We start from the raw sequence: 16,197 nt of genomic DNA on the forward strand, positions 1-16,197 counted from the left end.
TGTGGAGTCAGATGCCGAGCATCCGGCCGCCGTAATTCCTCTGTTGGAGGAGTTTCACTATGTTTTCCCAACTGATCTTCCAGAGGCACTCCCTCCAATGCGTGATATCCAGCACGTAATTGATCTCATTCCTGGAACGTCATTGCCAAATCTTCCCCACCATAGACTCAACCCAAACGAGCACACTGAACTGAAACGTCAAGTTGACGAACTCTTCACTCGAGGGTATATTCGTGAGAGTCTGAGTCCCTGTGCTGTACCTGCACTCCTCACTCCCAAGAAAGATGGCTCTTGGAGGATGTGCGTCGATAGCCGTGCTATCAATAAAATCACGGTTAAGTATCGTTTTCTCATTCCTAGGCTGGACGACCTTTTAGACTATATGTCTGGTACTACAGTTTTTTCCAAGATCGACCTAAAGAGTGGGTACCACCAGATTCGGATTCGTCCTGGGGATGAATGGAAAACTGCATTCAAAACTAAAGATGGACTCTACGAATGGTTAGTAATGCCTTTCGGATTAACAAATGCTCCAAGTACTTTTATGAGGGTGATGACACAGATCTTTCGACCTTTCTTGAACAAATTTGTCGTTGTATATTTTGATGATATCCTCATCTATAGTCAAACTCAAGAGCTCCATCTCTCACACTTAAGGCAGGTTTGTGATGTCCTGCGGAAAGAAAGCTTCTTTGCAAACCCTAAGAAGTGTGCCTTCCTGACTGATCACGTCACTTTCTTAGGATTCATAGTGTCTTCCAAGGGTGTCTCCGCTAATCCAGAAAAAGTAAGTGCGATAGTCGATTGGCCTGAGCCCAAGACCCTAGCAGAAGTACGTAGTTTTCATGGTCTGGCTACTTTCTATCGTTGCTTCATTAGAAATTTTAGTTCAATAATGTCTCCCATTACAGATTGCATGAAGAAAGGAGACTTTATCTGGACTAAGTCGGCATCCCAAGCATTTAAAGATATTAAGCATAGGATGACCGAAGCACCTGTCTTGCGCCTCCCCGATTTCACTAAGGTATTCGAGGTCGCATGTGATTTCTCTGGCGTTGGCATAGGTGGTGTGTTAAGCCAAGAAGGTCACCCTGTCGCGTTCTTTAGCGAAAAGTTAAGTGACGGCAGGTTGCGTTATTCCACCTATGATAAGGAATTCTATGCGGTAGTGCAAACTTTGCGACATTGGCGACACTATTTGCTACCGCAAGAATTTGTCCTGTATTCAGACCATGAGGCTTTAAAGTATCTCAGTTCTCAAAAGAAACTAAACCTTCGACACGGCCGATGGATTGAGTTTCTGCAAGCCTATACTTTTGTGCTGAAACATAAAGCTGGAGTTGAGAACAAGGCTGCTGATGCGCTCAGTCGACGGATCTTCCTCCTATCCGTGATGAGCACTGAAGTAATTGGTTTTGAAAGGATCAGGGAACAATATACCACCTGTCTCGATTTTAGTGATGTATACTTGACCTTACGAGATGGAGTAGAGAGAGAGCAAGATGATTTCTTTTTACAAGATGATTATCTCTTTCGCTCCGACCGGTTGTGTATTCCTCGAACCTCATTGAGAAATTTTCTAGTATGGGAAGTACATGCTGGAGGACTGTCTGGGCATTTCGGGAGAGATAAAACTATTGAGATGGTGGAAAGACGTTTCTTCTGGCCGAGTCTCAAGAGAGACGTGGCCAAAATTGTCGCTCAGTGTCGCACATGTCAACTAGCCAAACAACGTAAACAGAACACTGGGCTTTACACTCCACTATCTGTTCCTGATTGTCCGTGGCAAGATGTTAGCATGGATTTTGTGTTGGGGCTTCCACATACCTCGACCAAACACGATTCCATTTTTGTAGTGGTAGACCGATTCTCTAAAATGGCTCATTTTCTCCCGTGTTCTAAGACTTCTGATGCTTCTAGGATTGCGAAACTCTATTTTGACGACGTTGTTCGACTACATGGCCTTCCAAAATCTATTGTGTCCGATAGGGATGTTAAATTTATAAGCTATTTTTGAAAAACCCTTTGGCACATGATGGGTACTGTTACGGGGGAACTAAGCCGCCATGCTCCACGTGACCGGCACGCGCGCCCATGAAGACTACGGCTGTCCTTTGATCCAGCAATCCGACCCCGAGTCGGACATCTTCGGCTCCACAGCCTGACCTCGAGTCGGCTGCCCTTCGATCCAGCAGTCCGGCCCCGAGTCGGACATCTTCGGCTTCGCAGCCCGACCCCGAGTCGGCTGCCCCTTAATCTAGCAATCCGACCCCAAGTCGGATATCCTCAGCACCGCAGCCCGACCCCGAGTCGGCTGCCCCCTGATCCAGCACTCCGACCCCGAGTCGGAGATCTCTTGATAACGACAGGCTGCTTCCCAGAGGCACGCCGAGGCCTCCTGCTCCACTACTCCCTGCAACGGCTGTATCCGATGCTGTTCCACGATCTCCTGTATCAGCCGTACAAAGCGGAACTCCACTACGCCCTGTCATGGCCGTACCCAGCGCTGCTCCACGACGCCCTGTAACGGCCATGTCAGTGGCCACTCCATCGCGCCCCACGATGACAAACCCCCCTGAGAGACCCCCCAGCCAGGTATATATGCGGCTGGGGGGAGAAGGGGGGGTAGGCAAGAACTTCCAGAGCATTCTCCTACTACCTGCAATTATCTCTCCTCCTCCTCCAATCTCCTCTGACTTGATCGTCGGAGGGCCCCCACTACCCCAGTGGTGGTGCGAGGCTTGCTTGCAGGTTTCTCGGTGGAAGGTGGAGCACAATCAACATCAACCAAGGCAGCTCAGACGGAATTCCGTTCACACCGCTGTGCCAATCGTTCTCGGTTTGGACCACCAGCAACAGTTGGCGCTAGAGGAAGGGCCTGATCTCAGAGCGATCGTAATGGCACGGCGAGGTGGTCGTGGAGCTTCCAATGCCTCCGGTCGCGGGGCCTCTCGCGCCTCCGGCCGGGAGGCCGCTGCGTCTCCAACACATTCTCAGCAACACTCCACCATTCCACCCCCCATTCAGATGGTCGAAGCCGCTCAGTTCGACCAGTTAGCCCAGCAGGTTCGCACCCTCGCGGAGGCAGTGCAGAACCTGCAGGGTGTGATGTCTCGAGCGCCACAGCGGGCCCAGGAGCCGCTGCCCCCCGAGCGCTCACCTGTCTTCCTCAACCCGCGCTCCTTCCTCTCCCATGGGGAGGAGCGCCGGCGCGAGGAAGGTTCTCGAGCACGGTCCATTCTGCCAGGACCTTCTCATCGAAGCTGCGCGGGGTACGAGAGGCGAACCCGGGCGCGTTCTCAGACCCCCCAGTCCTCGAGGGGCCCGCACTCCAGTCGGTCCCCCTCGCGCCGCTCCTTGTCTCCCACCCACCGGTCGCGCTCCCTGGACCGGCGGGTGGACGATCTCCACAGACAACTCCAGGTCCTGAAGGGCCACTTCAAAGATCTCTTCGCCGACTTGGAGATCTCCTCCCAACCGGCGCTTGCCTCGAGGATCCTGCGGACCCCAAATCCGCCGGAACTCAAAATGCCGGCGATCGAGCCCTGTGACGGGGCGGCGGACCCGCGGGATCACGTGGAGAGTTTCAGGACTCTTATGCTCCTCCATGGAGCATCAGATCCTCTCCTCTGCAAGGCCTTCCCGGCGACCCTCCGTGGCCCAGCCAGGGCGTGGTTCGCCGGCCTGGAGGCTGACTCTATCCAGTCCTTTGACCAGTTCACTCGCCTCTTCATCAGCCATTTCGCCGTCAGTAGCCGGCGGCGATTGGTTTCCGACTCCCTCTTTGATATCCGGCAAAACGAGGGAGAAAGCCTGCGGGATTACCTTACCCGCTTCAACAAGGCTACATTGGAGGTCCGGAACCTGAGCCAGGAGGTGGCTCTTTCAGCCCTGAAGCGTGGCTTCCGAAAGGGCAGACTCACCTTCTCCCTGGACAAACGCCTGCCGCGGAGCTTCCCGGAGCTGTTGTCCCGGGCAAACCAGTATGCGGACGCCGAGGAGGCGGCCGCCCACCGGAGCAAGGAGGCCGCCGAGATCCCTCCAAAGCTCGGGAAGAAAAGGCGAAAAGAGGCACGCCAGGGGAGGAGCCCGACGCCTCAACGTCGGCGCAGAAGCCCGTCGCCGGCGAGGAACCACGGCGCCCTACGCCCTCGTTCTCCGCCCCGACGTTTCAACCGGTACACTCCTCTCCTGACTCCCCGGGCCCAGATCCTCATGGAAATCAAGGGGCGAGAGGACCTCCCGGTCCCGAGACAGATGAAGAAGATCCCTGGGAGGAGGCCCTCTCGGGCGTACTGTGAGTACCACCGGGACCACGGCCACGACACCGAAGACTGCTTCCAGCTTTGGGACGAGATCGAGGCTCTCATCCGCCGAGGGCGTCTCGGTCGATACGTGAACGACCGACGTCCCCCCGCAGACTCGCGTCCGGCCGACCCGGCCCCTCCGGAGCCTCGGGAGCAGAATCGACCCGTCGCGGGCGTGATCCATACTATCACTGGGGGCTGCCCCCGGCCCGAGAGGAACGCGGGGGGCTCGACTGAAGCATCAAGGGCAGCCGTCGCAAAGAGGCAGAGGGTCGGTAATGTAATCACTTTTTGTGATGAAGATGTAAAGGAGGTTCAGACCCCCCACGACGACGCCATGGTGATCTCCCTCACTATGGCAAACTATGATGATTCACTGGAGACGCTGTCTCGGCCGAAGGTGTCGTTGAGCTGCCTGTGACTGCGGGCGTTGCACCCGCAGAGGCCACGGTGCGGCTCGGGTTCTTGGTCGTCCGTGTTCCCTCGGCCTACAACGCAATCCTCGGACGACCCGGACTGAACGCCCTTCGCGCGGTGGTCTCAACGTACCACTTGCTCATGCGGTTCCCCACGGCGGCCGGGATTGGAGAGGTCCGAGGTGACCAACCGACCGCAAGGCAATGTTTCTTAGCAACTCTCAAAGGGAAGAAGCCCGTAGAAGCCTTAAGCGTCGAGTCCCTCGACGCCAGAGACGAGGTAGCCTTGCGGCACGGGGAGCCGGCCGAAGGTGTGATCGAAGTTCCCCTTGAGGAAGGTCGCCCGGACCGGACGGTCCGGGTCGGCACCAATCTCGACCCGGGAGCTCGGGCTCGGTTGGTGGAATTCCTCCGAGCCAACGCCGATGTATTTGCCTGGTCGGCGGCCGATGTACCTGGGATCGACCCGGAGGTCATTTCTCACGCCCTCAACGTCGACCCAACCCACCGACCAGTAAAGCAGAAGAAGAGACACTGTGCCCCGGATCGGATCCGAGTGGTCGACCAGGAGGTAGACAAGCTCTTGGAGGCAGGATTCATAAGGGAGTCAGCTACCCCGAATGGCTGGCAAATGTCGTACTTGTCCGGAAGGCGAGCGGAAAGTGGAGGATGTGCGTCGACTACACCGACCCGAGGCCAATTCGGAACAACTCCGAGGGAACCTGGATCTCTTGGAAGAAGCGAGGGAAATGGCGCAGGTTCGGATGGCGATGTATCAGCGGAGGGTGGCCCGATATTACAACTCCAAGGTCCGACCGAAGCTTTTCAGAATCGGAGATCTGGTGCTAAGGCGAGCTAAAGCATCTCGACCTGCGGAAGGTGGGAAGCTAGCGCCAAATTGGGAAGGCCCATATAAGGTTCGCTGGGTAAACCGACCTGGCTCCTACCAGTTGGAGGCCCTAGATGGTCGAGAAATTCTAAGGAGCTGGAATTCCGCTAACCTGCGGATGTATTACCAGTAGAACGACGATGCCAAAAAGACAGTTCAAAAATGTATAACACTTTGCATTTCAATAATTTCTGGTTACAACGGCGTGCTCGTGTGATTACAAGGAATTCCCAGAGGGGAATTAGGGTGTAAAGAAAGTAAAGAAGAGGTGGAGACTCCGAGGAGCTGAAGATCTGGGATCCCGAAACCTCCATCTGAAGCGGTTGCAATCCCGTCGGAAGTGGGTGCTTCCAACCGGAGGCGCCATCCACGCCCCACGAAGAGGATGAGGAGCCGCCGCAGACGAAGCTCCCGCTGCCTCCAGGGGAACGCCACCTCCAAGGGATATTCCGGTCCTCCCCAGTGTTAGGGGAGAGAAGGAATACAAGGGGGAAGAGCATATGGAGGCGCGGTCCCAGATCAAGCACCTGGTGCGGAGCTCAATCGGGAGGCCGAACTTCAAGGAGGGGAGACGTGATCCCGGATGAAACGCCTAGAGCGGAGTTCCGCCGGGGAGAACCTCCTTGTTGATCCCAGATGAAACGGCTAGTTGGCGGAAGTCGCGAAGGGCGCGCCTCCCGTTCCTTCGGCAGGGGTCTCTCAGCCATGCGCCAGAGAGAAGGTCCACGATCCATGGCAACTTGAACAGCTCCGGCTTGGCAAACTCCATCGCACCTGCACCTGTATTTATAGCCAAACTGCAGCCCCCCGGTCGTTCCGATGCGGGTGGCTCCCATAAATGCGGACGCATTGAATCCGGAGCCGTTCTGGCTCTCGAGGCGTATCTTCCCGCGATTTCCTAAGCGTCATTCTCCTTAATCGCATTCTTTGTGCAGGACACTCCGGGTGGCACGTACCCCTAGGTCCACATATCTCCGCTCGCGCCCAGGCCGCATCCGCCTCGAAGAACGCGCGCATCGCGGCCGCTTAACTGACACTCCTAGCAAGCAGCAACTGGCGATCCGATTTTCCAGGTAACGCATCAATTAGCGTTTAATGCCCTTCTGGTGTTCCCCAGGCAACGCTTGGAGAAGAGGAGAAACACGATCGCAGCTGGCCACGGAGAAACCCCGTCGGGCTGCAAGCGACAGGCGCATGGCCAACGAGCGGAATTTTCCGAGGCACGGCCCTCGGATGCCAGGCTAACCCGATGGTCATCCCGGGAGCAGACTAGCCTGAAGCCCCGACCGGTCGCCTCGGCTTGCGCCAGCCTTGGCCGACCAACGAGCAGAATCTCCCGAGGCCCGGCCCTCGGATGCCAGGCTAACCCGATGGTCATCCCGGGAGCAGACTAGCCTGAAGCCCCGACCGGTCGCCTTGGCTTGCGCCAGCCTTGGCCGACCAACGAGCGGAATCTCCCGAGGCTCGACCCTCGGATGCCAGGCTAACCCGATGATCATCCCGGGAGCAGACTAGCCTGAAGCCCCGACCGGTCGCCTCGGCTTGCGCCAGCCTTGGCCGACCAACGAGCGGAATCTCCCGAGGCTCGGCCCTCGGATGTCAGGCTAACCCGATGGTCATCCCGGGAGCAGACTAGCCTGAAGCCCCGACCGGTCGCCTTGGCTTGCGCCAGCCTTGGCCGACCAACGAGCGGAATCTCCCGAGGCTCGGCCCTCGGATGCCAGGCTAACCCGATGATCATCCCGGGAGCAGACTAGCCTGAAGCCCCGACCGGTCGCCTCGGCTTGCGCCAGCCTTGGCCGACCAACGAGCGGAATCTCCCGAGGCCCGGCCCTCGGATGCCAGGCTAATCCGATGGTCATCCCGGGAGCAGACTAGCCTGAAGCCCCGACCGGTCGCCTTGGCTTGCGCCAGCCTTGGCCGACCAACGAGCGGAATCTCCCGAGGCTCGGCCCTCGGATGCCAGGCTAACCCGATGATCATCCCGGGAGTAGACTAGCCTGAAGCCCCGACCGGTCGCCTTGGCTTGCGCCAGCCTTGGCCGACCAACGAGCGGAATCTCCCGAGGCCCGGCCCTCGGATGCCAGGCTAACCTGATGATCATCCCGAGAGCAGACTAGCCTGAAGCCCCGACCGGTCGCCTTGGCTTGCGCCAGCCTTGGCCGACCAACGAGCGGAATCTCCCGAGGCCCGGCCCTCGGATGCCAGGCTAACCCGATGATCATCCCGGGAGCAGACTAGCCTGAAGCCCCGACCGGTCGCCTTGGCTTGCGCCAGCCTTGGCCGACCAACGAGCGGAATCTCCCGAGGCTCGGCCCTCGGATGCCAGGCTAACCCGATGGTCATCCCGGGAGCAGACTAGCCTGAAGCCCCGACCGGTCGCCTTGGCTTGCGCCAGCCTTGGCCGACCAACGAGCGGAATCTCCCGAGGCTCGGCCCTCGGATGCCAGGCTAACCCGATGATCATCCCGGGAGCAGACTAGCCTGAAGCCCCGACCGGTCGCCTCGGCTTGCGCCAGCCTTGGCCGACCAACGAGCGGAATCTCCCGAGGCCCGGCCCTCGGATGCCAGGCTAACCCGATGGTCATCCCGGGAGCAGACTAGCCTGAAGCCCCGACCGGTCGCCTTGGCTTGCGCCAGCCTTGGCCGACCAACGAGCGGAATCTCCCGAGGCTCGGCCCTCGGATGCCAGGCTAACCCGATGATCATCCCGGGAGCAGACTAGCCTGAAGCCCCGACCGGTCGCCTTGGCTTCCGCCAGCCTTGGCCGACCAACGAGCGGAATCTCCCGAGGCCCGGCCCTCGGATGCCAGGCTAACCCGATGATCATCCCGGGAGCAGACTAGCCTGAAGCCCCGACCGGTCGCCTTGGCTTGCGCCAGCCTTGGCCGACCAACGAGCGGAATCTCCCGAGGCCCGGCCCTCGGATGCCAGGCTAACCCGATGATCATCCCGGGAGCAGACTAGCCTGAAGCCCCGACCGGTCGCCTTGGCTTGCGCCAGCCTTGGCCGACCAACGAGCGGAATCTCCCGAGGCTCGGCCCTCGGATGCCAGGCTAACCCGATGACCATCCCGGGACCAGACTAGCCTGAAGCACCGACCGGTCGCCTCGGCTTGCGCCAGCCTTGGCCGACCAACGAGCGGAAGAATTTCCTGAGGCCTAACCCTCGGATGCCTGGCTTAGTGCCGGAAGAATTTCCTGAGGCCTAACCCTCGGATGCCTGGCTTAGTGCCGGAAGAATTTTCTGAGGCCTAATCCTCGGATGCCTGGCTTAGTGCCGGAAGAATTTCCTGAGGCCTAACCCTCGGATGCCTGGCTTAGCGCCGGAAGAATTTCCTGAGGCCTAACCCTCGGATGCCTGGCTTAGTGCCGGAAGAATTTCCTGAGGCCTAACCCTCGGATGCCTGGCTTAGCGCCGGAAGAATTTCCTGAGGCCTAACCCTCGGATGCCCGGCTTAGGACCGGAAGAACTTCGAGAGTCAGGAGTCGGCAAGACGCTGCCAAGAGTTAAAAAGAAAAAAAAGAGGAGGACGAAAGCGAGATGAAGAAACATTCGACTTGTATTAATTTTCATTGTTTCAGGACCAAGGCCCATACAATTTGGCAAAACGCCGACATACAAAAAAAAGAGGACAACGAAAGGTACAAGAGGTCAGCTTGGAGGAACCCCCGGGTCGGGAGCGTCGGGCTCGTCCGCAGGGGGTAGGGAGGCAGTAGGAGAATCAGCAGGCGATGGCGCCGGAGAGGAGTCGAGAAGGGTCGCTCGCGCCCGAAAGGCGAATCGACACCATTAAGGAAGGATGTCCGCCGAAATCCTCAGACTGCCAGGTCAGCAACAACCGCCATACGCCATAAAGAAGGCGGGGAGCTCGAAGCGCGCGCGCCTCTCCGAGGGATGGCGGCAATCTCGAAGCATCACTCCCTTCACCCGTTCCCCTTCTGGTTCCAGGCTCGGAAGTGGGGGGCTACTGTTACGGGGGAACTAAGCCGCCATGCTCCACGTGACCGGCACGCGCGCCCATGAAGACTACGGCTGTCCTTTGATCCAGCAATCCGACCCCGAGTCGGACATCTTCGGCTCCACAGCCTGACCTCGAGTCGGCTGCCCTTCGATCCAGCAGTCCGGCCCTGAGTCGGACATCTTCGGCTTCGCAGCCCGACCCCGAGTCGGCTTCCCCTTAATCTAGCAATCCGACCCCAAGTCGGATATCCTCAGCACCGCAGCCCGACCCCGAGTCGGCTGCCCCCTGATCCAGCACTCCGACCCCGAGTCGGAGATCTCTTGATAACGACAGGCTGCTTCCCAGAGGCACGCCGAGGCCTCCTGCTCCACTACTCCCTGCAACGGCTGTATCCGATGCTGTTCCACGATCTCCTGTATCAGCCGTACAAAGCGGAACTCCACTACGCCCTGTCATGGCCGTACCCAGCGCTGCTCCACGACGCCCTGTAACGGCCATGTCAGTGGCCACTCCATCGCGCCCCACGATGACAAACCCCCCTGAGAGACCCCCCAGCCAGGTATATATGCGGCTGGAGGGAGAAGGGGGGGTAGGCAAGAACTTCCAGAGCATTCTCCTACTACCTGCAATTATCTCTCCTCCTCCTCCAATCTCCTCTGACTTGATCGTCGGAGGGCCCCCACTACCCCAGTGGTGGTGCGAGGCTTGCTTGCAGGTTTCCCGGTGGAAGGTGGAGCACAATCAACATCAACCAAGGCAGCTCAGACGGAATTCCGTTCACACCGCTGTGCCAATCGTTCTCGGTTTGGACCACCAGCAACAGGTACCAAATTAAAATTTTCCTCTGCCTATCATCCCCAAACTGATGGCCAGACCGAAGTTGTCAACCGAAGTCTAGGGAATCTTTTAAGATGTCTGGTAGGTGAGCATGCTAGGACTTGGGATCTCGTGTTACCAACTGCCGAGTTTGCATATAATAGTTCGGTCAATAGGACCTTAGGCATGAGTCCTTTTGAAGTGGTGCATGGATATAAACCTAGGCAACCCATAGACTTGATTCCCATGTCTCATCAACATAGAGTCTCTGAGTCTGCACAATCATTTGCTTCACACCTGCATTCATTGCATCAGGAGATCAGCAAACATATTCACTCTAATAACTTAAAATATAAATCCCTTGCTGATTTGCACAGACGTTATAAAGAATTGAATATAGGCGATTCTGTCATGGTAAGAATTAGACCTGAACGACTCCCTTCGGGGACGTTCAAAAAGTTGCAATCCCGTAGTGCGGGACCGTTCAAAGTACTAAAGAAAATCAGTTCGAATGCGTATGTTGTAGATCTTCCTGAAGACTATGGGATTAGTGCGATATTTAATATTGAAGATTTAGTCCCATACAAGAAATCAACATTCATTCCTTCTGATCCTTTTGTTGATACATCCACTATTGTTGATCACCCTGATCTAGCACCTGCTAGTGAGCCTCCACCTCCACAGTTTCATGCATGCAGAGAACACACAGAACATATATTAGATGAGCAGGTTATATCTACCAGGAGAGGAAGCTACCAACGTTACCTTGTTCGGTGGAAAGGTCGACCCGAATCAGATGTGTCGTGGATTTCGCGAGCTGAGTTGCAGCGCCTTGACCCGGATCTTCTGGAGCAGTACGACAGCCGACCCGATCTACACTCGACGAGGTCGAGTTTTTCTCACCCGGGAGGAGTTGATGGGGACATCAGCTAGGTCCCCATCTTATTTGCATATTTGTTTATTTTATTTCTGGGTTTATTTGCATTTAGGGGTTTATTTGTGGTTTATTTTATTTCTGGACTCATTTGCATTTTAGGGCTTATTTGTGGGTTTTATTTTGTGTAAGGGGTTTTATTTTAATTGTTCTTATTGGGCCCTATTTATAGGAAACTTTTATATTGATTAGGGTTAATGAAAGTTTAAGAAATTTTTCTCCCACGTCTTTTCCTCCTTTCTTCTTCTCTTCTCCCTCCTTCTCTTCTCCCTCTTCTTCTGTTCTAATTTAAATTCCCACTGAAGATTCCTTCCGGAATTTGGTTCTACACCATTCAATCTCCTAATTCATGAGCGGGGTGGCTTTTATATAGGCCTTATATTATGAATTGACCAAGTCAATCAATTGATAACTAACCAAACTTGAATTCTTCAATAATTGACTAAGTCAATCAATTGATTACATACCAAAATCGATCCAATCACTCGACCCAATTATATGACTCAATTGATTTGGTTAATAACAAAACAACTAATCAAATTGACTTGACTAAAATAAACACAAATAATGCAATAAAATAAAAGTGGCTCAGACTCAAATGGACCCAATCTGGGGACCGTGATGTCAAACTCTGGTGCGGTGTGAGTGAATAGTTGTGATGGCTCCATCATCTAAAGCAATGACTCTGATGTTTCCAGCACTAACGTGGTAGACTTAATCTACTAATAATTTCTCTGGTGGTGGGGTGTCAACTTGTGCGATGGAAGGAGATGTCTAGCAATTCATTGGTTAGTAGGCATCCCGAAACATCATGGCTTTCAAATTTTGGCGCACTACTATATGATGGTCTATTCAGAAGATGTTACTCGTAAATAAAAAGGTTGTTTACCAAAAAAATTTAATACAAATTCGTATTCATATACATAAAAAATTTATGAAGAAAAAAGAATTATCGAGGGCCATTCATTTCCTGGAGATTAAAGCGTACCGGCACTCCTTGGTCCCTTGTCCACTCTTACCTCTCCAATGGCCTCCTTCCATGACTCGCTTCACCTTCCTCTCTTTACCGCCCTCCTCGTTCTTCTCGGCACCCACCTTGTCACCCTATATGACACCTCCATCTTGAGGAGCACCTTCGCGGCCACCACCGCCAGCTGCTTTGCCTCCATCTTTAGCTTCGGGGACTCGCTTGCCGACACCGGAAACCTTCTCCACTACCTTGGCGACGATGCCGGCGCACTTGCCCAGCTCCCATATGGCGAGACTTACTTCCATCATGCCACTGGCCGGCTCTCCGATGGGCGACTCATCATTGACTTCATTGGTGTTTAATCCTCCTTATGTCTCCTTCTCCTTCTAAAAGCCATTGTTGTGAATTACATTTGGTTCCCAAAATGTAACGAGCTAATTATTAATCGAGTTTTGGTGATGGCTGGTGTTAGCACAAGCCTCGGGACTGCCGCTCGTGCCTCCGTATCTGGCCGGAACTAGTGCCCAGGATTTCCGGTATGGAGCGAATTTTGCGGTCGCCGGGGCCACCGCTCTCGACAACGACTTCTTTAGGGCCAAAGGGCTAAACGTTACATGGACGGAGTACTCGTTGGGTGTTCAGTTCAATTGGTTCAAGCAACTGCTGCCTTCGTTATGCTCCACGGATTCGGGTGACACCAATTTCTTCCTCCCAGTTTTTCTTCTTGTTTTTTTATGTCTCACACTCTCCTCCCCATTTAGTTTTATGTCTAATAAAAGTTTGATGATACGATGCACAAACTTCTTTTTTGCTATATGATTTTGTTGGTTTGAATTTACCAAGAACAATTTTTATTGCTTCCACATGTTGACAGACTGCAAAGGCATCATGAGCAACTCGCTTTTCCTCGTGGGGGAGATTGGATGGAATGACCATAGTCACTCGTTTGAACAAGGAAGAACCACCGATGAGATAAGAACCTTCATTCCTAATATCGTTGAAGTCATTAGCTCAGTGATCGATGTCAGTTTAATTTCTCCCTCAATCATCTAACTGTGCCTAGTTTTAGTGGAATTTAGCCCCAGCTCGGGCAACACCAGCTTCTTAATTAAAGATCTGTTTGCTTGATTGCTAGGACTTGATCAAACTTGGTGCAAAAACATTCGTAGTACCGGGAATCTTCCCATCTGGATGTGTCTCGACGTACCTTACTGCGTTTCAAAGTGAAGATGCAGAAGACTATGATCCAGACACAGGCTGTATCCGGTGGGTTAATGAATTCTCGGCGTACCACAATCATCTACTCCAGAATGAGTTGGACCGGCTCCGACGACTTCATCCTCATGTTACCATCATCTATGCTGACTATTACGAAGCCCTAATGAGCATCTTCCATTCTCCACAGAAATTTGGTCGGTGTTTCCTTTTTGTCTTCCAAATCTTAATTAATAGTTGCTGTGAGTTGTTCTATAATGTCCAAGACTGCGATTCGCTTGGATAACTTCCAATCTATCGCAACAGCTTAATGTCTTGTTTCCTTCTATTTTTTGTTTTGAATTTTCTCTATACTACATTCAGTCATCTTTTTGAGAGAATGAAATTTGTGGAATTGCAGGATTTAAGAAGGCACCTTTGGATGCATGCTGTGGAGGTGGTGGCCCCTATAACGTCAACTTCTCTTTACTGTGCGGGGCTCCAATGACTACGGTTTGCAGCGACCCATCGATGTTTGTTTTTTGGGATGGAACGCACCTAACCGACGCGGCTTCTGAAATCGTTGCCCGTGGTTTATTAGAAGGACCATATGCCGATCCTCCCATAATCCAAACATGCTAAAAAAATAGAGTGAAATGCCAGTCAGCTCCAACATGTATTCTACCCAACTAAGTAGAGGAGTTAAGAATGGCCTGCTAGGATGTTGGTTCTTATTTTCAAGAATTTATATGATTTTATGGCTAATGGAAAAAATATTGGATATTTCAATCTCAGATTAGATTGACCTCCTTGGCTTGGGTATTAACTGAGGTGAACAACTTTGGTGAGAATCGAGAAATCACTCTGCTCATGCTAATAAAGATTGGTAGTTATGACAACATTGCAGTCAATGCACGATCAGAGTAATTACCACCGTGTATTGCTCATGCGGACAGTTACCGCATTGTAAACATGCGGCTGACCATTATCTTCTAATTAATATACGTCGCATCCAATCAAGTAACGGATCGATTACTGCTCTATATAAAGGGGTGACTCGGAGTTCCTCAAGTTAGCTCATTTGGAGACTCTATACTGTAAGATTTTTTTTCTACACTATTGTCATACCATTCCGATTTAGGCATAAGATCGAGGATTTTCTGCTGGAAATTTTCTGATAAGCAGACTTCTTATAGATCATCTTCAAAGACATACCAGTTCTTCTTCATTTTTGCCGCCTTACTTAGTTTGGTTCCATCTGGCCTCAGTATTTAGAATGTAGCGGCAACAGTGAACTTGCCACATTAGGGGCCATTTCTTGTTGATCGTACTCAATCTTTTCAGTCTTGTAATTCATTGTTTTGGTTATGCAAATGAATGGATGTGATTGCACTAGTACTATGAATCAGTGTTGAGTGGTTATGCAAACGAATGAGATCGATGGTTGCTCATTTTTTTCTGATATACTGCTCATTTGCTCATTAAATGCTGCCCATTGGCAGGAAGCATTTGATCTGCTGCGAATTAAAACCCAACTCCATCTAAGAGGACAGCCAACCCAACCACCGCACGCTCTGGACTTCCTAGAAGTGCAGAAAATTTCGGCCATTAGTAGGAAGAGCTTGGGGCCAGTTAATGATTGCGATAAGTTGCAAACATTTGGTGTCAACAGAATGCAAGAATTTTTCAGAGGAATAGTTCCATCTTCTTTGTTCTCGAACGGACTCTTCAATTTTTTCACCAATGGGAACATCTTTGTTAGCCAACTGCACCACCACCCCAAATTGTATGTAGTTCGTACATTCCATCTCTTTATTAATAAAGACGATTCTATTGTATAGGAGCAACTATTGGGTAAGAGTGAGTAATACACCAGGACAAACAATTGAAGCACTATAGTGAACGTTGTTATTCCTCAATTTTACACTCTTTAGGGAGATGGCATCTCGTTTCTTGGAGACAAGAATGGCAATGCTTGAATTCAACAGAACAAAGCGAACGAGCTAGTTGAGAATTACACACAAGGATGCTGAATCTAATTCTCAAAAAAATTGATCTGGAAAATGCTCGACATCGAGATCCTATCCCGACAGCCAGACTCATGGCCGTTCATGCCTGTGGTTGATTCTTGAAGGCTTATTTTGGTTCTATGACATTTTCATATGTTTAACTTGGGTTAGGATTGTTATTTTTGATTCATATAACCAGTTGACAATTATTCTACAAAGTGGGAAGTCAATGACTATGTTGAAATATTTTATTTTTTGAGAGTTTGTTGATAAAATATGCTATTCTTCATCATAATATACAATATAGTGCATAGAATCAAAATTATAATACATTTACTTTATCTTTAGTCATTTGTTGGCTCCAATTGTTAATATGTGTTCATTCAAAATTAGAAAATTAATTAATAGTAATTAGTCTTAAATCTATGAGATACATGCACTCATCAATGTTATCTGACATTACCATATTGAATACAGACCCGGCACGAAATGCAATTAAAAATGAATACAGTTATGGTGTTTTCTATTAAATGATAGATTGCTAGATCATGGGCCAGATTTGGACATAAAAAAAGTTAAATTTTATATAGACCCGGCACGAAATGCAATTAAAAATGAATACAGTTTAAGCTCAAGACCAGCTTACGATTAGTTGTAATTGTAAGAAGAGTTTTTTTAATCGCTCCGGAATGGGATCT

At 51.9% G+C, this 16,197-nt stretch overlaps 1 protein-coding gene across 1 annotated transcript; it reads left to right on the forward strand.

Annotated features, from left to right (window-relative positions):
- Positions 1-12,328: 12,328 nt before the first annotated feature.
- Positions 12,329-14,417, forward strand: LOC103697607 (GDSL esterase/lipase At1g28570-like). The gene is made up of 5 exons (XM_008779512.4): positions 12,329-12,650; positions 12,769-12,987; positions 13,171-13,319; positions 13,432-13,708; positions 13,912-14,417. Exons 1-5 carry the CDS (start codon positions 12,353-12,355, stop codon positions 14,130-14,132), a joined length of 1,164 nt encoding a protein of 387 aa, XP_008777734.2. The 5' UTR covers positions 12,329-12,352; the 3' UTR covers positions 14,133-14,417.
- Positions 14,418-16,197: the final 1,780 nt, after the last annotated feature.

The sequence above is a fragment of the Phoenix dactylifera genome, unplaced genomic scaffold, assembly GCF_009389715.1.
Source record: "Phoenix dactylifera cultivar Barhee BC4 unplaced genomic scaffold, palm_55x_up_171113_PBpolish2nd_filt_p 000139F, whole genome shotgun sequence".
Taxonomy (NCBI): domain Eukaryota; kingdom Viridiplantae; phylum Streptophyta; class Magnoliopsida; order Arecales; family Arecaceae; genus Phoenix; species Phoenix dactylifera.